Consider the following 21243-nt stretch of genomic DNA (forward strand, 5'->3'; position numbering starts at 1 on the left):
CAATTATTGAGTACTATAAATGTTTAGTCTTAATTTTTTTTTGTGTAGTTTTTTTTTTGGAGTAAAAACGGTCTGGATGGATATCTGGATTTGATTTTTTTAACTGACTTCTTTTATAACAATGTCATCAATGTATAACGTATTAGCTTTAAGGTTATTACTGCGATACGGTTTCAAACTTTAATTACCTACATACTTGTTTATTAAGAATGTGGCTCTATATGTTGGTGTTCTTTTATCACATTTTTTTAAAAAGAAAATACTAACTGTTACTGCCTCCCGGTAATTGAACTGACTCTGCTGATGATGACTTGCCCGCCACACTCAAAGGTTCACAACTCTCTTCTTTTTCACCGCCATTTTCTGAAAAAGTCATAGTTTTTGTTGACTATAAGCAAATTCTGTGATACCTAAGAAGCACTTTCACCTAGGATTACAATAGCATATTATTTTATCTGGAGATTTTTTTACTACCGATGAATTTCACATTACTTATTTGTGACTTATGTCATAATGCTATCTCTAGTAAGAAAATCAATAGATAGATAGGTTATTGAATCTGTCATATGAGCTAGTTGTTAAGATGGATACGTACCAAGCCCAGCGACCATAGATTTGGCTCTTGCTCGTCCCACGCTTAATGTTGTTCTCGGATCGCGACGTGGAGGCGCAGGCGCAGGGGCTCGACCTGAAGACGAATTTCACGATATAATATTTTCACTGGGCCCTAGTCCGTTTTTATTCAATCGACTGTTTACTTTTTCAACATAAACATTCATAGTAAATGTTCCGGTTAAAAAGTTAAGACAAATATTGTCGGTGAAATCAGGCCCAAGTGGACCTCTAAAATGTGTTTATAGTGTGGTGTCACTCCATTAATCACAGCAGGGATAGTTAACTCCGGGATAGTTAGTTATTATAAAATAGTTACCTCCAGCGCCCTTCCTGGGGAGTGTTGCTGCGTAAGGACGACCAGAACTGGACAGCTGGTTCTGAGACTTGCTTGTGGGTACCGTACACGTGTTGTTCTCGTTGTTACCTTAAAAGAATAGGGTTGTTAGAAATGTTAGGGTATCTATTCAAATAACTAATTTCAATCAGAAATAATTTAGTCGATTACGAGCTGGACTCGCGCACAAAGGGTTCCATCTATAAAATGCACAACATAAAAAAGTCGTCTCCCCAAAAGTTTTTAAAAGAAGGTTTCGAACCCGAACAGTCTTGAATGTATCCGAGTTCAGCGGAGATCCATTCACCAGACAAAAGTGGGCTTTACATTGAGTATCCAGTCCCTAAACACGACTGGGCTTTATATTGAATATAAAAAACGAAAGAACTTAACAACTTACCATTATGATTGTTCAACGAGACAACAGTCATGGAGACGAGTGCCCCGGAGCTGCGGATCAGCTCAACCACGTGCTCGTGTGACGCACACGACACGTCCTCGCCGTTTATCTGTACACGGCAAACATACAAAATTAATTGTATGAAATGGGGCACTAGAGACAGTTGGTTCCGAAGAAGGGAGGGAGTGCTGGTTTAAAGTTTGAAGAATAAGTTGAGACTGGAAGATAATATAGAAATGAGGTACTAATTACATTTGTTTTTGACGAAAAAGAAGGTGAAAGGATGGGGTGCTTGTTTGAAGGTATGAAGAAAGTTGACCCGGTAGCAAGATGCAATTTAAAGGGTCACGAACTCTAGCTGAGCTAAGTACTGAAATAAGGTTTGAAAATTGTTTCGAAGCGTTCCAGAAAAGTGTTTTAGTTCGAAATTAGAAATGAATTGTTATTAAAACAAAAACAATCTCACGTAAAAAAGTTACTTTTCTATAGCTGAGAAGCACGGCCATATATTCGGCGGTCGAGTCTTGAATGAAACATTTGGCAACGGAAATTATTGTTTGTCTATTTACGATGTTTGTATGTTTTGTAAAACAATGTAACAAGAAGCGAATGTTTTCTGAATAGTTTACCTAATTGCTGTTGGTTGGAGACTGGTATGTCGAATTCTAATCAACGCTCTTTTGGCCAAGAAAGCCTCATCGAGAAGTCATTGTTTGACAAGCACTGCTAATTGGAATATATTCGTACCACGGGATAAACCCCCAAGGCTATGGACACGTGGAGTATCTAATGTGAACTTTAACCCCCTTTATTAATTACAGCCGACCTCACATCTCTGTGAGTGTTGTGCATGCCTGTATCTTGTGCTGGAACTGACTTATTCACTCAAGACAAATTTTAAATAAATCTGTGTTTGAATTTATAAATAAGTTGTTGGTGAAAATAAATAAATAAACAATCCCCTTGTAACCGCTACGCATATAACCGCAAGACAATTGATGTTCTACTGTCTTACAACGGCAGGCATACGAGAGAGGTTAATTTTTTGCTTACCGCCACAAGAAAGTCTCCCTTCTTCAACCCCGCTCGATCAGCCACTCCGCCGGCGTCCACGTCATCCAGGTACTGTAGTGCTGGGCATCGCTCTGATGGACGTAGCTCCATGAGGGGGGAAGATGCCTTCGCACCTCGGAGCACGAAGCCGAACCCTCGGCGGGCGCGGTGCAGCACCACTGTTCTGGTCTCCATGTTGCCGTACCTGGGAAGGATGAAATTATGTCTTATGTGTGTTTAAGGTATGGAACTTTTTATTGACAACGCTTGGTGCGGTCCATGGATGGATGTCGACAGCGACACCGACATAGTTGGGAAAAGGCTATACAGATGAGATTATTGACTACTATTGACCTACACAATGAAAAACTAAGCCAGAAAGTACGGAATCTGACTATACAAAATTGGTATGTTGGTTAAAAAAAAAAAAAAAATTTGGTAGTAGGTAGTCTATTTTTAGTTTTTATTCTCGTGCAATTTAAATAACGAACTTGTAGTAAGTTATTAAATTATGGCCGCTTACATATTTTTTTGTAGTTTCGAGGCAAGTTCTGCCAATACCTTATTGTAATTCCCCATTGATGCCGATTAAATAATTTTCGGCGAAAAGAAAAAGAGGTAGTCATGCACTACACCGTTATTTAATCAAGCACTTTATAGTTCGCACCGCTAAAATTGTAGACCACTTATTAGATTATTATTAATCACAAATTCATCTTCGTTTACATTGTCACTGGTACAAAAGAAAGCCGACCTTTGGCGACTGACCCTATGTTAACATGTTATTTATTATGTTTACAAAGTACAAGGCATTGTGTATTGTTGGCTTGTTTACAAGTATTAAATTGTGATGTCACCCAGATACAACAGATGCTGTGCGCATATTTCGTACTACGTAAGTACCTACTACATTTTGTTTCGATTCATTGCTTCATTGTTACACTCGGTTTCAGCCGCGATCTACTTCCCGTACCGGGATAAAATATACTCCATATTAGTGAGAGATAGTGTAGCTTCTACAGAGTAAAACAGTTTCGAAGCTTTTTAGGGTAAAATTTAAACAAAAAATATAAAGAAATGCAGAAATTGCCTAGGGTTGCAGATGCGTATACGAAGCAATTGATTCAAATCGTGGGTTAAGAACTAGAGTAGCGTAAGGCCAAAATGACAACTTCTCAGGAGAGCCCGAAAACAACTCAAATTCACCTACTGTTATCTTATAGCCCTTTTTGTGGCATATCTATAGTAGTTAGATATCTGATTTTTACTAATAATAAAACTTTATTTATCGGCTACAGAATAATGTAACTTTTTGGTCAATCAAAATACGGTTTCATTTTAATAAAATTTATTTTTCAAAAACTGGTTGACATACGTCATTTTGGCTGTTACATAAATTAGTGCCATAGTAGCGTATCCCACCCTTACGTTTTTTTGGCAGGAAGAAAAATTACGGAAGCTTACGAAACAAGGCAGTAGCGGTACTTTACGTTTATTTGGCACGAAACAAACTAAGCCTACATAATCAAACTTTCTGCGTTAATAACGTATAACAAGATACGTTATTTAAGCGATTACATTGAAGGCATATTTTGGTGTCTTATTCGCTCTGTAAATCGAGTTACGATCGTTGTGCTCGTAATTTTTTTGAGAAAATATTGTCAAGATTATTGTAAGTAGAAATACTTCATTTTAGCAATAAACAAATATCTTTTTTTGTTATACGTTATTGTTGTACTAAGCAATCAACTCACTACATCGTTCCAGTTTTTTGGCACATAAAAATATGGGGATTAAATAAACGAATGGTGAAAAAAATTTTTTTTTGTATTTTTGCCCTTACGCTACTCTAGTTCTTAACCCTCGAAATACTTACGACTTTTTAATCCTAGGTGCAGTGGCACTGTAGGTCTTACTGAGCGCCATCTCTCGTCTGCCAGTCACTCGAGAATGGTGGATTGGTCCTGATGCCAACACCTGATAAACCATTAGACATATTAGTAAAATATGAAGTTATGGGCGATTCAAAGTTATGCTGAACATTTTTTAATTTTTTGGGCCTTTAATGAACTGCGCTCCTACGTCTGGCACGATTAAATAGACAATTATAGGAAAGCTTAATAATATAGGCAAAAAAAAATCATACCTGGTGAAGATGTTGTGTATTCTGTCGTAGTCGCACTTCTTGCACACATTGCATGGGGAATAGCCCGCTGGCTCCAGACCCTCGCACCGTACCTTCTAGCAGACCGTCATCTGTGGCTCCCGTCACTGTATGCCATAGAATCAATTTAGTTATAATAAAAAAAAAAAAACAAATGACGGTGTTCATTGTAAAATTTAGAATTGCACTCCAGGCTTACATCTCACCTGATGTAAAGCGATTATGTGTTCGAAAGTGGAACACGCTTGCCTTTTGTTTTTTCAGCAAGTTTTACTTATCTATTGCTAGGAACCCTTTTTAAAGGTAATATTTTCATGTTGGGATCCCCAACTGTATAACTTGGTAAGGTTACTTGTGCTGATGTATGATTTCAGTTACTCACAAAATTATTTGTTAAAGAGCTACCAATGATATTTGATTATTGGATTTTAGTATGCGTACAAAATGATTTTAATAACATATGTTTCATGATTGTATTTTAGTATTCAGTGTATGACAAATTGAACTTCATGAGAGACCAAATGGGTTGTTGAAGAAGTGTGATGAATGGTTACTGGGACTTTTTGTAGGGCTTATTTAGCTACCCAAAGGGACAATGGGATAACGTGATATTTTCTCAAAACAATTCCTCTTACAGCAATAAGTGGCCCTATTGCAATTCCGTATTTCGATCATGTTGTCTAATCCTAAGTGTTACTCTTCCTTAGTGTGTGTCACTGTACCTTCAACAATATCGCCCTGGTTGAGGCGCACATGGCCGGGCGTGGCGCCGTCGTAAGGCTGCAGACACACGACGGTGGCGCCGCCGTGCAGCGAGCACGTGGTGTCGGAGTTGCTCGTACCCACGCCGCTAGAGTCCGATATGATGTCGCTCGTGTCGCCCGCGCTTTTATCTGTTGGGGTTAGTGTCGCTCAACGGTCAGTCGGTGTATACCATCCTTTGAAATTGGAACGGTTACATGGTCCAAAGATGTCCTAACATCTTTTTTCAATGTTATTGTAGCTGGATTAACTGTGTACTGTGTAGGTCAAGTGCCAACGTTTGTGAAGGACACACTTGTTGGACAGAGGATTTAAGCGTGTATTTTGTTGTGACCGGGACACTAAATACATGTTTTGGACTTAATGGTTCATATCTTCAAGATTGATTTTTGAGGGTAAAGTCGTTGTTAAAATGTCTTAAATATAGGAATCTCTTAATAGTAACCGTATTTCACTAGAAAAAAACAGTGTTCGTACATCCTACATCTAAAGGGGTATAAGAGGAAAAATTATAAATTTTGTCGTAAAAGGAAGCGAAGAAGCGATCGATGGGTAACTACATGACATATAGGCACATAGAACATGCAACGAAGTGGACGGGCGATGTCGGTGCATGGTGATGGTTGTCAGTTGTCACATGGGTGGTCGGTGCCATGTTCCGCAACCTTGGACCTCGCGGTGGAATATAACGGAGAATGGCTGTAGACACAACAACCAATTGAAATGATTTATCTTGATGTGGTGATTTGTTCGGAGTTGGTTGTTGTATCTACAAATGGTTTCGTTAGTTTCCATCGCATTTGAACCTTGTCAAGTTACCTGTGAGTATACTGGCATCGTCCTCGTGGCTGGGGTGGCTGGCGTCACTAATGCTGGAGGAGGCCGAGGAGAAGGGTCTCTCTAGACTGCAGGGAGACGCGGTGGGTCCGGGCTGGCGGCGCAGCAGCGTGTCTAGTTCGGCGGGAATGCGCGTGGATGACGCGAGGGACGACCTGTCCCCCGCCGTCCACCAACCCCCCCAAGCCGCAGACCGTCTCTTCGGATTGTACCGAGGAGGTCCACGGAACGGCACTGAAATATTTTATTTAGCAACCGAACAAACTAATAAAGGAATCGTGCGTCAAACAAATATCAAGAAAATAAACATCAAAATCATTTGACGAACACAAGTTGTATGTAAAAAATAATAGTGCGATAAAATATTTTGGTAGAACAACTATTGATACGTGTTAAATACAATATATACCTTTAAACCCTTTATTATTAGTGTTTTTTTTTATATAATCTATGTTCGGTTAGTGATTTTTTAATATATTAGCGCAGGTATCCAAAAATACAACCATCACCATTATGATATTAAGCAATGGAATAGTATAGATAGAACGGATGATGCATGCAATAATACTAGATAGAATAAAAAATAAAATATTTACACAGATACTACTTAATATAAATAGTATGGTGTGTCGTTTTGTACATACATACAATACGGTTTTGCTGTAAAAATAAAAATACTAAAGCGTTGCACATACAAAATAATTATCGCATTGTTTTTTACATGGATTATTAGATCGATCAAAACTATGGTGGTCTTATGATACTTTGAGAACTACAACCCAATGTTTTGTAGTAGTCGAAGCATGCACAAATATACGTTTCAAATGTATTTTTAAATGTCAAACTGCCAACTATGTAAATAATAATCGAGAAATAATCGCTAACACAAAATCGATCTAAGAATCCATGTAGTAAAATAAACACATAAGGTATGAAGCTCCAATCAAAGCCATGCACTACAGCACCAGGGCCGGACTCACCGATTTCTTCGGCTTTGTAGTTCTTTATCACCTCAGCCAGATCTAAGTTGCCGGCTATTACTGCCACCTGGGGATTTTAAGTGTTGTTTGTGTCAGATTGGTGTTTTATATTGGACGGATCGTGTATTTGTTTAATGACGCAAAATTGCTGTATAAAATGTAGATAGAAAGAAGGTAAAATTATAGCAATGATACTGGGAAAAACGTTGACACTTTATAAAAAAAACTCTGTATCTCCTAATTTTTTTAGGCATTCAATTTGGAGAAGATTTGACTTTTGAGCGTTATCTCTTTTTCCTTTCTCAGATTTCCCAGACAATTTACCTACTTAAAAGAGCATTACCTGATAAGGAGTTTGGTTAGCGAAGTTCAAGGCCTCCTTATCGCAGCCTCTGAACAACAGCTGCCGCGCGCACGAGTCTTGCGCGTTGACGGCGCACACGTGAAGCGGAGTGTTGCCCGACGCGTTGCGGCTGTTCATGTCAGCTCCGTAGAAGAGAAGGTGGTCTAGGTGCTGGACTAGACCGTTGCGACATGCCTGGAAGTTACGAATTAGGGAATTACAGAAGGGTTACATAACGTCGAGACGAGTCTTTAAATATCTTGAAAGTAGAAGTGTAGACGGCACATAAAATTACTTTTGAGTTCCCGAGTAGACACTGCTCAATGTACTATCACAACAATACAATGGGTCTTTCAGAACCCTGTATCCGGGAAAGAGGGTAATCTTTATAATATCTAATTAGTTTTATTTTGACACTCACATCTTTACTTCTCATAAGGAAGTGTAAAAGCTTAAACAAACTTAAGCTTACCTGATGCACCTCCTGCCATCCTTGCAAATCAGTAGCCCCAATCGTCGCATGATCATGAAGCAGAGTCTCACATAACAATGGGTCAGTTTTGTTCGTCACAGAGAGATATAATGGCGTCAATCCTTTCCCGTCTTTATAATTAGGTGATGCTCCAAGTTCCAGTAATGTCTTCACGGCTTCTAGAGAATTCTTTTCGATAGCCCTGTGCATGGCTGTGCTGCCATCTTTGGTCCTATAGTCCAGGAGTGCTCCTCCGTTCACCAGGGCTATTAGAACTTTACCAGGTGACTTTAGGCCGGCTGCTATTGTTAGTGGTGTTTCTGTAATGGGAAATGGGTTTGAATTAGTTTCATTTTAGTTTCATTTTTCATTTATGTTATATTGAATTGTTGAAAAATTTCCATAGAATCGGAGATATTTAATTTGTATTCCAACCATACGCAGAAACATATGTAGCATAGCTCAAACTGATGGTTTAAATCGATGTCACAGTATGCCTATTATAAACGCTTATTAAAAATTCCTTGCTATTGCTACCCATGAAAGTCGATTACATTACGAATTTCCTACACCGTTACGTCGACTTAATAAATTTCAATAACAATGACCCGTTTTATTGAAATATTGAAGTAAAGAATGGGACATTTAAATCACAAATGATAAATTGGTTGTTCGACAGGAACAAATATTTCAGGTTGGTTAAACTTGGTGACGTTAATCGCAAGATTATCCACGGCTCGGTTGATACGGCTCTCTTACAATAGGTAAGGCGTGTTCAGACGTTCAAAACAGCCTTGAATTGAATGCCTGAGCCATTTTTGGTAGTTTTGTTAGGATGATTAATAGTCCTGTTGATTTGTTGTTAGGATTTGCGGTTCATTTAAGGCGCGAGTGTATGTCTTGTAGCTTTTCAACAAATTGCGTTGACTGACCGATATTGCAAATATCACATCCTGATACTGGTGCATTCGCTGATGATAATGTGTTGCTTACTAAAAATGAACATGGTAACAGTGTAGCTTATCAAATTTTCGGGTGCAATAGCGCCTTTAATCTATAATAATTATAATCTGTGCGATATCAATTTATTATGTTTAATTGTGGATAATCGTGGTACTAAGTGCAATAAATGAACTTAGTTCTGTAGGTTAGTCTCCTTATATCACAATTTTTATATATTTTTGTAGTCCCTATATTATAAAGTGCAGCAAAAGTAGTTAATGTTAGAGAGGAAGTCGTGTGAGTGCAACTATTCCTACTTCAAAAGTAGGATTTCATTCCGGAACCTACCACGCATACGAGGCCGCGGCCACAGTTGTAACTTAAGCCTTATTAGCTTCACAGGTAACCTAAATGGAGTGCAGCTTGTCCTTTCAGAACAACTTGCCTTGAATAGGTAACTGTGTCTCAGTTCCAATTGACGTAATAATAAGTCTCATAACGACCCATGCATAAAGGCACATCTAAGCTAGACCTTTGTGACGTCATAATGGTACTTCACAAAAGAGGTATGGCACTAATTAGTTCTATTGAAACGTCTGAGGAGACGTAATATCAAAAGCTTTTGCTGGTAATGGGACTAAAGTGCCATTGATTTCTCAGGAGAAAATGGTCTAGACTAGAATCTGGATTATTTTGGTACATGAATAAGTCAGCCACGAGTGGTATTGTTCTCTTGTCTGTGTTTACTAAGTAATTGTACTCCTGGGAATTTGTGGTTTAAGATGTTATTGTTCTAGTGTTTTGATTAGGTTAATTGGTTTACTAGACCACGAATGCTCTTCAGATGTTTTGGTTCCTAAGGTGTGATAAAAAGTCATGAAGAAAACTTGATCAATTGTTGATCGAAGTAAGCTTAGTTTTCTTCCGTTCGCACAACCTTATGAGCTTCTTGTGGCAGACTTCACATTGTCCAGGATAGTATTTCTGACACGATCGCAAGAAGGCGTATTCTCATTTATTCGGAAGGAAGCCGATGACAAAAACTTCCCTAAAAAAACACAGTAGCCAAGCCACGAAGATTAAAAGTCACGACCTAACACTAATCTGTCAACTACAACATGAGTAGGTAAAGATCTCAGAAAACGTTACAAACCACTTTTGGCCACTAACAGTAATCTGTACACACCCTTAATTCTATTTTAGGTACTACCAGAACAATAGTAGATAAGAATCAGTATGTAAATGAGAACGGTCGTATACCTCGTATATCATGCGGGGTTGCCAACTTAGCGAGAGAATGTCCGAGCCATTCATGGCTGATCCTAAGTGGATGAATGAATGTTATATCCATGGAGAACTAAATGACTAGCGGAGATGTCATAACAGAAAATGTCCTGAGAAAGTAGCGCGCCAAAATTCGGATTCAGATGTTCGGGAGACGAGGAACGATACTGGCTCTGCCTTTGCCTTCTTTGGAACCCGCCCATTTTTTGTAATACCAAAAATAAATCGTTGACACATCTCAAAGACAGTCTCATAGAACGCGAACGCCTCATTACCTTAATAGCAACTGATCGTTTTGGCCAGGCCTACCGTACGTTACTTGACCTACAAGAACCTTAGACGCCTTATGGCATCTCCGCTCATCTTTCCTTACTCCGAGGTAATACCAGATAGCGGATGTTATTAAGAGGTCAATAGAGGTGTGAGGATGGAAGTTTTAAATTGTTTTGGTGTTGTAGCGGAACGGGTTATGAAAGATATTGAGTGCTGTTTGGTAATTGTAGGCTTTGTTTTCACTGATAGGGGTGCTTATTGTGTTATTTTGATGGACTTTAACAAGGTCAAGTTACTCCATTGTGAGACTTTGCAAAATCTGAAATGAAGTCTCTTTCAGATGAAATTATAGGGTCTTCTTGGTCTTTCCCTACTTCAACTATAGTAATCCTTAATAGCTTATTTTACCTAATTCCATATTATTGAAACTCTCTTACCGCCAGTCTCCTGACAATGGAAGTTGGGGTCAAGTCCTTTAGCGCAAGCCTTAGTAATCTTGTCGATCTGCGCATGCGTCACGTGTTCTAGGAAGCGCCGCAGGTTTGCGCGGGAGTGCAGCGCCTTCAGCGTCTTCTCGTCAAGTTTCAGCATTTTGTATACTCGCCGCTTGTATTTTAACTGGAAAAGTGATGATAAGTAGGTTAGCATTCTGGAGTATCATAACGATCGCTGACTTTTTTTGGATATAGGTACCTAGCAAAGGATTGAAGATTATGAATAGAGAAAAGCTTCAGTTCAGAATTTGACGTTTCATATTCAAAACGATGATGGTGATACTAAATTAAATCGTGTGTATGTAGCATGAACATTAGGGTTACCTGATCTAAAGATTGGATCTTTTGAATCTGGAAGTCTTTTTGGAGTCTATAGAATATAGAAAATGCAGCAATGCGTAGATAAATAATGATGTGATTACCTCAAGATATCCAACAGGTCCGTTAAAGGGGTAGTCTCCAAGTCTCCGCTCCTCGTCCAGAAACTTGCCGGCTTTGCCGTTGACCGGTGGGCAGAACAGACCATAGTTGAAGCTCTCCTTCAACTCCTGGAAACAAAGACGAAAGTCACATTAGTATTGTTGATATCAGTAGATATTTAGCCTATGGTGTTGCTCTATTGTAGCATAGGGCACGCAACAGAAAATTCCCCACGGATGCCTAAAAAAATATGATGACATTGAAGAAAAGCTCGTTCAGAATATTCTATTAATAATTTCAAAGAAATTAAGGTCATAGGAAACCGTGTTACTGAGTAATAGAAAAGTAATACATCAGAAAGACAGTCGCATGTCTACAACCGCTTAGGGACTTGCTCTTCATTGGAAAATCGATTTAAAGGATAACCTTGACATCGAACCCGTTACCACTGCCCCTTGGAGGGTTATAAATGGGGTTAAGTGTGTGTTGCCATAAGACGTCTCAATATATCAAGTAGCTTTATGAAATTGAAATCGGTTGCTCGAAAATGTCTATGTTTATCATTGTTTAAAAAGGTTTACTAAATAAAGTTGGTAGTGTGACTGTATGCATAGCTAAATAGACATGACTGTATACATGGTTTTGCTCTAAGGATACGCTATTTATTCTCATCTCCATGCCTTTATACTAAAGAGCTTCCATGCAAGTCATATTTCCATTGAGATATCCCAGTACATTTGCACTGAGCTTTGTACAAAAGGATTCAGTAGTTCGAATATTTCATTCCACCTTCCGTCTTAAAGAATAACGCAGTCATAAAGTACTATTGTACACAAGCATTTATCATGTATCATACAAGTTAGTCCTCACACGAACGAAGATCCAGTGGCGGCGTAGCATCGGGCGGCACCCGGGGCGCACTACTTATTGAGCACCCTGCCTGCGCCCCCAAAAAGACAAAATATAATTACGTAGTAAAAGAATCATACAGAATTAACAAGAAAGCACCCAAACAAGTTTGAAAGAAGCACTGTATAGTAAAGAAGGCGCGAGCGTAGCGAGCGCGTAATTTTTGATATTTGGGATGCAAAAAGATACCTATGCAAAGAAATTACTGTTAAGTGTAAGGCGCGAGCGCAGCGAGCGCGAAATTTTCGAGTTTTGGAACACAAAAGTACTCAAACATGTTTGAAAAAAAAAGACCGGAAAGTGAAGCAACTGCGAGCGTAGCGAGCTGAAATTTTTTTGAGATTTGGGACACAAAGTCCTTCACCTCCGCTTACAAATAGCGCCTAAATAGCTTAGAAATATCCACTGTAAAGTGAATTTTTTTATAGTTATTTTTGAGGACTCTTTAATTTAGGTAACTCAGAATTAAGCATAAATTAAAAGCTATTTAGGCGTAACTAAAGCGAGTGTCAGTTGTTTTTGCTACTTCGGTGGTTTAACTTTTTGCTTTTCAGGGCTCAAAAAGTAAGCGCAGAACAATTTAGAAATGAAGAGAAATCCGCGAGCGAAGCGAGCGGAATTTTTTTCTAACTTCGAGGAATTAATTTAAGAAATACAAAAGCAAAAATACAAGAGAAGAGTGACAGTCGGACTGAGAGGGGTGACCGCCTCGATGTCTCGCACACGCACTGTTGTAGTTTTGTTTAAAATGTGAATATCGCGCAGTAAATGGTAGTGAACCTAGGCTTCGCAGATTGGAATGGCACCCTTAGTGACTTGTCTCTTCTGCCCGCGCCATCCTGGTCGTGCAGATATGTGCCGACCAAGATGGCACCCCCCGAGATGTGGCACCCGGGGCGGACCGCCCCCTCCGCCCCCCCCTTACGCCGCTACTGCGAAGATCTATTCTTAACCACACAGTGGTATGCAAAGCTATTTATAAACTTACGCGAAATAATAAATCACCTGTCTTAAGTACAAAACATTAATTATATTCTTAAATAACGAAACAAAATTAATAGAGCTTCAGTAAAAGAGATAGATAGTTTTAGTTGCATGAAGTTGTTTGCAATTTATTGTAAGAACTAATAGTTGGTGCTGTGTGGTATCAATCACATGATTTTAAGTACATAGCTTTACTATATGGTTATGTCGTTAAGTTTTATTGATGAAGACATCGAAAATGTTGCGAAAAAGCTTATGTACTCCTTTGTTGGATCAGTTTAAAAAAAAATAAGTGTATAAAATTAGGTACCTACATGAGTAAAACGCATCAAATCAATCTGTAATAAGCAATGTTTGGATACAAAATAAAAACAACATGAAAACTTTGCACTGGATTCGAAAAACAACGCACGTTATAATGTAAAAATCTTGTCCGAAGGTTTTTATTGTGAAAATAAATCCATTAAGCATTGTGTCATATATTTAAATCAGCGTTTTAATTTATACGTATAATGTGTTTTCAGACAATGAACAGATACAGCCAAGCATTGCATTAAATTCCAGCGGCTGCTTTTATTCCGAATACTGATATCTCTATAGGGATTCAGATAATTAATTCCAGCCGTAATCCTGTAGGAAACGAGATCCGTCAATTATATTCCCAATTAAATTAAAATACATTTTAAAGATTTTAATGAACACCATTTTCACAAAAGACTGATCTTTGAAACCGACAAAAGGGTCCCTAACGAGTGTAGTCAATCATAGTCAGACTTAATTATGAAAACTAATATCCCAAGCTCTTGGCTTAATTCTGTATGACGTCATCACTGGCCATATAGCCAGATAGTTAGGCCACAGGCCGTGTGTTTAATGATAGCTCGTTTTGCATGCGGCACGCGATTAACATCAAAGGACCCGACTGTCTGAAGCAATTGGTTAAGCAAAAAAACAAGCTGTGAAGATTATAAATGATGGTGGGCGATGTTGCGAGATTTGTGCAGTATCGGATGGTGTTTTTGATGAGAATTTGCATAAGGCTAATCGTTTTTACGATGCTTCGATGTATTTCAACATTGACGACGAAATTCTCTCGTTTGTTGCAAACATTGAACAACTCAAAAAGCCAGCGTTACTGAAACAAGCAGAACAACCAATTTGTCACGAACAGCAAACTAGTGAAAAACACTATTTTTGGTAAAGTTATAACGAGGCTTCCTAGCAAACAAATCACTGGCTTGACTGGTCTCTAACGAAGCAAGATATATTAGTAGTGACACCGGGATTGATCGAGGCTCGCCAGCCAGAACAGATTGCTAAGCTGCAGGTCAGTCAGATACCTCCTTATAAATGGACTGGCCCAAGTTATTTATGGACTTTCAGACCTTACAACTGATGATAATGTTAGTTCTAATTACGACGCTGTTCCGATTGAGATCTTAGATTTTGAATGGTTGCTTTGGAATCGTTTGATAATAAATTTCTTATTTTGCGGCGGTTTTATTGGCTCTGAGATGATTTAATTTTGTTATTGTTATTGGTAGGTAAAAGAAGAATGTTTATAATACTAAGGTAGTGAATGAAATTATATAGAAATGGTATTTAAGATGCTTGAGAGGCAATAAAACAAAAAGGCAGACTCGCTAGTTTGTGACTAATTACAGTAGCCTATCCTATCCAGTTAGATTCCTAAGTAAAGCTCTAAGTAACTTCGGCCTTTGTTTGATAAAACATTTTAAGCATAATGGAAGCTACCAGAAGTTTTTGCATACTTCGATTAAACATTTCTACATTTAAAAGAAACGCATTAAAAGTAAACAGAATACATTTAAGAATACAATTGAATTCAAAGGATTCATCACGTTTTTCCCATTCGTTGCTTGCAGAGCTAATTTCTAATTTATTTGCAGTGCAGAATAAAAACTCAGCAGTCCAGTGATAGATTGCAGTTTTTCTGGCCGCCAGTGTACAGAACAAGTTGAGCCACTGTTTGGAATACAATGCAGTTCAGATTAACGGACATGATATATCGGTGAAGCGTCTTTAACGTAACAAGACTAGGATAACTTATGGCTGTAGGATTCAGCCAGTTTAAGCTAGAGAAATTGTTTGAACTTGAACTCGTGGAAACGATAGATGCGGTGCGAATGCTGTTTAAATAGCTGCATCTATCCTTTGGTATTTCCATATTTGAATTTGAAACTAGGAACGTGGCAATAGGAATGGAGTACGACGAGGTGACAGTTAAAAAAAGAGATAATTAAAAAGCTAAGTTCGTATGTTGTCAGTGTTAAAATAGTGCCCTATAATATTAAAACAAAAGACTGTTTGAAAGCTAGTATGTACAATATTGTTCCAGAGCTTTTATTTTATAAAGTCTTCTTTGTCGTTGACTTTATAAATGTTGTTAAGAACTTCGCAAGTATATAAGTACTGTTTATAATATTTGCAAACGTCTGTTGTTCTTCTTATAAACTTCTTACATACCTATAGTATATTCTTACATAGTTTAAACCTACTTAGTTGGAACTTTTTCAATGGTATACCTAGTTAGTGTGTAGCAATCTACTCGTACAAGTAGTTTCTTAGCCTAACAGTTAGGTCGGCCGATTTCTCCCAGTTTTACAAGCTAAACGTGACGATAAACGTCCTATACAATGTTTGTAGTGCACAGACCGAGATTTTTGTAAGGAAATTGCAGTGTAACTTTATGTTATGCAAAAGTAACTTAGAATAGGTAACTGAGAATACCTACTTTTTATAATTAACAGTTATTTTAGGAAAACTCTTTTCTGACTCGGTATTTTTTTGAGATATAATATCATGATTTTCAGTGATATTCTATGCATCGGATAAATGAGGTCTTTACCAGCTCAGAATTGAAATTATTTTTACCTAGTATTTGTTGTTGAAGATGACTCTTTAGAATATGACTTGTCTTTCGAGGTGCCCTACAAATTCAAAATAATTAGCTTCTCAAATCCTATCTTGCTACGAATCCAGATAGAATAAGACAAGAAACCACGGCATCAGATTATTACATCAGCCCAATTCTATTCTCAAAAATGAATTGTATCTATTTTAGAAATAAGACATATTTTGCAATGTAACCTAACCTAACATGGAGCTCTGTGAATTTAGAAGGAATTTCGTAATATCACACGACGTACATTCGAGTAGGTAATATTAGCCAACGTTGTGGAAATATCGGAAAAATGTGGTGACGTCACGGGTGTATGAAACAGCTTACGATTTGAGGTTGCTGCCAATATCTTTAATAAAAATTGTGTTTTAGTAAGAAGATAACTGTTTTTTAGATAGATGCGAGTTTCTTTAAATTAATATTTAAGGTAACAAGCAGGATTTTAAAAAACGCTCAACCAAAGTGTATCGTGATCGTGTATCGCGTTCATTCGTTGACATCGGACGCGTTTGCACTGTTCGCAGAAATTATTTTAATTTCGTGCCGAGCGCGGCGTCAGCCGCCGCTTATTTTGATACCATGCGTTCGGAAGAACTCGTGGCGAACGAGGTACTGGCGTTCCTGCAGTACCAGCTGGACGTCATGGATGAGGTCAGTGTGACCCAAATATGCACCTCGAACTTCACCGAGGAGGAGATACGCAGCGCAAAGAAGCTGTTGTACGAGTCGCTGCAAATGGCAGACCGAATGCCGACCCGCAGGCGAGATGAAAAGGGAGAGAGGAGTCTCCAAGACACTATAAGGCTGTTGAAGGAGACCGACCCGGACGACGTGCCAACGTTCGTAGCAAAGGACTTGCGGAAGCTGCCCCCGGTCACTTTCGATCACGTCGACGTCACCAGGCTGTTAAAGGACATCACAAGTATGAGGTCCAGCCTGGTCGAGCTGCAATTGAAGCTGGAGGCATCGCAATCCACCATCTGTGATCTGCGTAGTGAAGTAGCAGAATTGCGAAACTCTGTATGTAGGTCACACGCGCATGCCAACAGCGACAACACACGCCACGGACAGGTCAACGCATCGCCGCAGCGCGCCGAGTCAGCAAAATTGCACTCGTCGCCTGCCGTCGCCACTACTAGTGATGCGTCACCGTGCCCCGCCCTCCCCGCGTCCCCTGCCTTCGGGACGCCGATGAATGTAAGCGCGTCTAGGCTTGGACGTGTTTACTCGGTTGCCGTAAAGCGAGATCCCGTCCAACGGCCACCTAAAGCTACTGTGGCAATACAAAAAAAGCCCGAATCTGTACCATGTAAAGGGACAACTGATGCAGATGGTTTCGTCAAGGTGGAGAGAAGGAAGAAGAAGCCATCCAGCCGTAATCAATGCGGAACGGCGTTGACTGGTCCGAACATGCTGCTGCGCCCCGCAATACCGACGACGCAGCTGTATGTGTCGCGCCTTCATCACTCCACGAAGGTCGAGGAGATCGTGGAGTATATACGAGTCAAGACGAACTGGACCTTAAGAGTCGAGAGGTTGGAGCCGAGACACAACACAAATTTCAAATCGTTTGTGGTACGTGTGCCGACTCAGCATCTCGACATGTTCCAAGAAGCGTTTTGGCCGAAAGGTGTCGTTTTCCGGCGATTCCGCGGGAGGCTACGCGACACCACGCAGTGCAACACGACACCGCCTATTCGTGTCAGCAAATAGATATTGTTTTTGACGATTTATTTTTGTATGTATTAGTTTATAATTATTTTAATGTTAATTGTTATTTGTGTATTGTATTTTCTATGGGCCCTAGTTGCCTGAATCAAATAAATAAATAAATAAAAAAAAAAAAAAAAGTAAAAATGTTATTTTGTCACGCAATTCATGATTAAGTGTAGCGCCAATGACTAAAGTAACCTTCGCAATTATCTTAATAACAGTTTTCCTTAAACTTTTCAATGGAACTCCGGCCACATCATCGTTTTAAATAACTAATCGTATTTCAAAAACAGATTAACATGTGGACATTACTAATATTGGCGGGAATTAAACCTTTATCGTACGTAAGCCAAGGATTACGCTAGATATGGGATTAATGAGAGATAAGATATGTATCGTTACACTTATCTATGTAAAGGAGCCACTTATCAATATTTACTATATGTAGTAGCCTTAGATAGCAATTATAATCTGCAGAGGAATTTAGAACAGTCACATATTTTTTATGTACACCAAATTCATCATTAGGAGGATTGACATTTCTACAGTGACCAATGAACCCCTTTAGAGCATGTGTCATTTCCCAAAATGGCCACAGCGAGAAAAGGTTATACATAAAATGTCAAATACAGTTGACATTCCCGCATACAGCCTTCCAATTAGTGATGGACATATTGGCAACTGTAATGAACGCCGACCTCTATTCTGCGATATTCCAATGTTCGTTATTCAAACACGTGAAATAATGACAGCTCACAGACAATAAATCTAACTTTGCCATCAAGATTTTGGTTTATGATTTAACTCATTTCAACTATAACCTTACAGCAGTATGCAAAGATGCGAATAAAGATTTCAATAGAATTCTCTAGAGTTGAAAGTTGGCCAAGAAGCCTCGGATTTCCATGAGAAATGAGCAATATCACCCTTAATTTATGGGCCATAAACCAGTTCCGTTATCCACCCAGATAAAAGTCCATAGAGTGTAGGAAAGTCAGGAATGGGCGTGTAGATTAGACAATGCGTTTGCCATTAATATTTAGAGTAGCTTTACTGCCTACTGACAGAACGTAGGTGTTTCTTCTCGTTGTTGATTGGTTAGGGTTGGTGCTAACCAGGAAGTGGATTTCGCAATTTTGGGCAAGTTTTGAGGTCTTGTCAATAAAATATCTCTATCTTTTTAGGAAATTCTGCGACGGGATGAAAAGGAGATTATTTATTGGTTTGGAAAGCATTGAGAAATCTCGCTGAAGGAATTCAGCTAGTTCATATCCCAAACTATGTCATTATTACCACAAACATAGTTAAAGCACCAATTAACATAAACGAAACATCAAATCCGAATCAAACCTTCAAGCAGTGAAGCAAGACAACAATTAAACCTTAACAATAACATCTCAAGAACTTCTCTCTGCTGACTGCGACAACCCTGTCAGTCACACACAACAATTATACCACGTTTTAGCATACAATAGAGATGTCTACAGTCTACACTCATTCCGATTGTAGGTCAGTAGATTGATTGCTTGTTACTCAGTGTCGTTTCTATCAGTATTTATTGACTATAAATGTTTAGGCTCTTGAAGTGGTTGAGTATCACAAGATGTTATGAGTGATGCCTGTTAATACTGGCAATTATTGTGACATTAATTGATTGGAGATTGAAGGATAGGAGGTTTCGTAATAGTTCTATAGATACCACTTGCAAGTATTAAGGTTGATTCTTATTTGTAGTACGATGTTGTAGATAAGACAAAAGATGCGCACACATTACCCTTCAAAACTGCTAGTCTCAACAAAATTAGCCGCAAAATTCGTCTCAGCCTTTCAATTCTTTGTGACGTTATTTCCAAAGAATCCAGAGCCACCTATTGGACAATTAGTCGCGGTAACTGGCACATTATCTACGGAAACGTGACTGCCACCGTATTATCGCCATACTATTAGTGTTTACTGCAGAGCTAATAGAATACATTGTGTTGCTTTGTATTATTGCCGTGTTAAAGGTTGCGCCAATAAGATCTGTATCATGCAGGTTGTATTGTAGAAAGGAGGAAAATTGGAGAGAAATTAGTTGTTTATTGGGTCGTTTGTTACATAGGAGTAGGTTAATAAAGCAAGACTAATATTCAAGACCCTTACTTCTTGTAATACAGGCATTTTACTGGAAGAAATATTCGGAGGAAGATCGTCTGAAAGCTGGCCCCCGATCGAGATTCAAAGATTTATTGAATTCCAAAGTGGACCTAGAACCTATAAATCAGGAAAACGTCGAACATGAAGATCTACCCAATTAGAGTGGAAACCAAAAATACTTCCACTATTCCGCGTTATAGTTTTGCATGTGAAGGCAGCATTAAAGCATCCTTGTCAGCTTAGAGTTATTCGTACGCCGGAAAGGCAGCTGAATACTTACATATGTTACGAAGTGCTACGATATAATAGTGACATGGAGCGTTTATTAAAGTTTCGAAGCGCAAATGGGGCCATTTGGAGTGGTGCGGGGAAGCAATCAGTTTATAGCGGTCCGCGGCGCGAAGATATTGATGTGCGGTCTGCGCGTGGCTGACGGACCGACCGAATGGACCGTGCTGCGTTTACACTTGACGGACACTCGAGCCAGCAGCTCGCCGTCTTCAAGATGCCACTCAAGAATTTATTACGATCCATTCGAATGTAGTTTGTTGAGGCTCCTCCTGTTGATTTGTTTTAAAGACTCTTTGTATCATTCTCTGTTTACTGGCAAACTTTAAGCCTTGATTTAAAGTTTACTAGCAAATAGGTGAGCTACAAAATTGCAAGGCTAACATAATCACCTACTCTGTATGCCTGTTTTCTCAGAGCCCAGGAGGATGTAGAAGGCAGTCTTGATAAGATTTTCTCACGATTCTGACGGTGTGAGACCACACGTCGTGATAAGTCTCATCGGAAACGAGTCTTTTGTTCAACGTAACATAACCGCTTTGCAATAAGTAGTCGCATCCGTAACTGTGGTGCTATTTTGTAAACTGGTTATTAATCTGCGAATAATCCATTAGTATGACTGTTCAGTGAAATGAATCAGATAATGGTAAATTACTGTTATCAGGATTACACATACAGGATTATAATTTGTTACTTTTGTGTCATCATTTATTTTGCTACTGTTATTAAATTAAGCTTTTTATCTAACAGGATACTACCGCAAAATAACTAAATATTTTAGTAATCACTTTTTGACTTGCGCCAGTAACTGTCGCTCAAAAGAAGTCATTCAAACGGGGCTTCAACACGACTAAAGTGGATCATTGGTCAGTTGATAGATGTGTTTTGTCACATAGGCACGAGCCTCAGATACGGTG

The 21243-nt window shown here is 38.9% G+C and overlaps 1 protein-coding gene across 6 annotated transcripts in view; it reads right to left on the bottom strand.

Moving 5' to 3' along the window:
- The window catches only part of LOC110371020 (SH3 and multiple ankyrin repeat domains protein 2), a 218359-nt gene that overhangs the window by 5940 nt on the left and 191176 nt on the right, over positions 1–21243 (bottom strand). For 4 of the 6 annotated variants that reach the window (XM_064036443.1, XM_049840805.2, XM_064036442.1 and 1 more), the window contains 14 exons: positions 11376–11501; positions 10897–11077; positions 7961–8280; positions 7489–7683; positions 7146–7212; positions 6148–6399; positions 5289–5459; positions 4549–4673; positions 4279–4379; positions 2403–2607; positions 1350–1458; positions 932–1039; positions 596–688; positions 268–363 (listed from right to left, as the gene is read on the bottom strand). In XM_064036443.1, coding sequence (XP_063892513.1) covers positions 268–363; positions 596–688; positions 932–1039; positions 1350–1458; positions 2403–2607; positions 4279–4379; positions 4549–4673; positions 5289–5459; positions 6148–6399; positions 7146–7212; positions 7489–7683; positions 7961–8280; positions 10897–11077; positions 11376–11501 — 2149 coding nt within the window. The remainder of the gene's footprint in view (positions 1–267; positions 364–595; positions 689–931; positions 1040–1349; positions 1459–2402; positions 2608–4278; positions 4380–4548; positions 4674–5288; positions 5460–6147; positions 6400–7145; positions 7213–7488; positions 7684–7960; positions 8281–10896; positions 11078–11375; positions 11502–21243) is intronic. The other 2 variants (XM_064036445.1, XM_064036444.1) reach the window with 1 other exon arrangement.

The sequence above is a fragment of the Helicoverpa armigera genome, chromosome 10 (genome assembly GCF_030705265.1).
Source record: "Helicoverpa armigera isolate CAAS_96S chromosome 10, ASM3070526v1, whole genome shotgun sequence".
NCBI classification, from domain to species: domain Eukaryota; kingdom Metazoa; phylum Arthropoda; class Insecta; order Lepidoptera; family Noctuidae; genus Helicoverpa; species Helicoverpa armigera.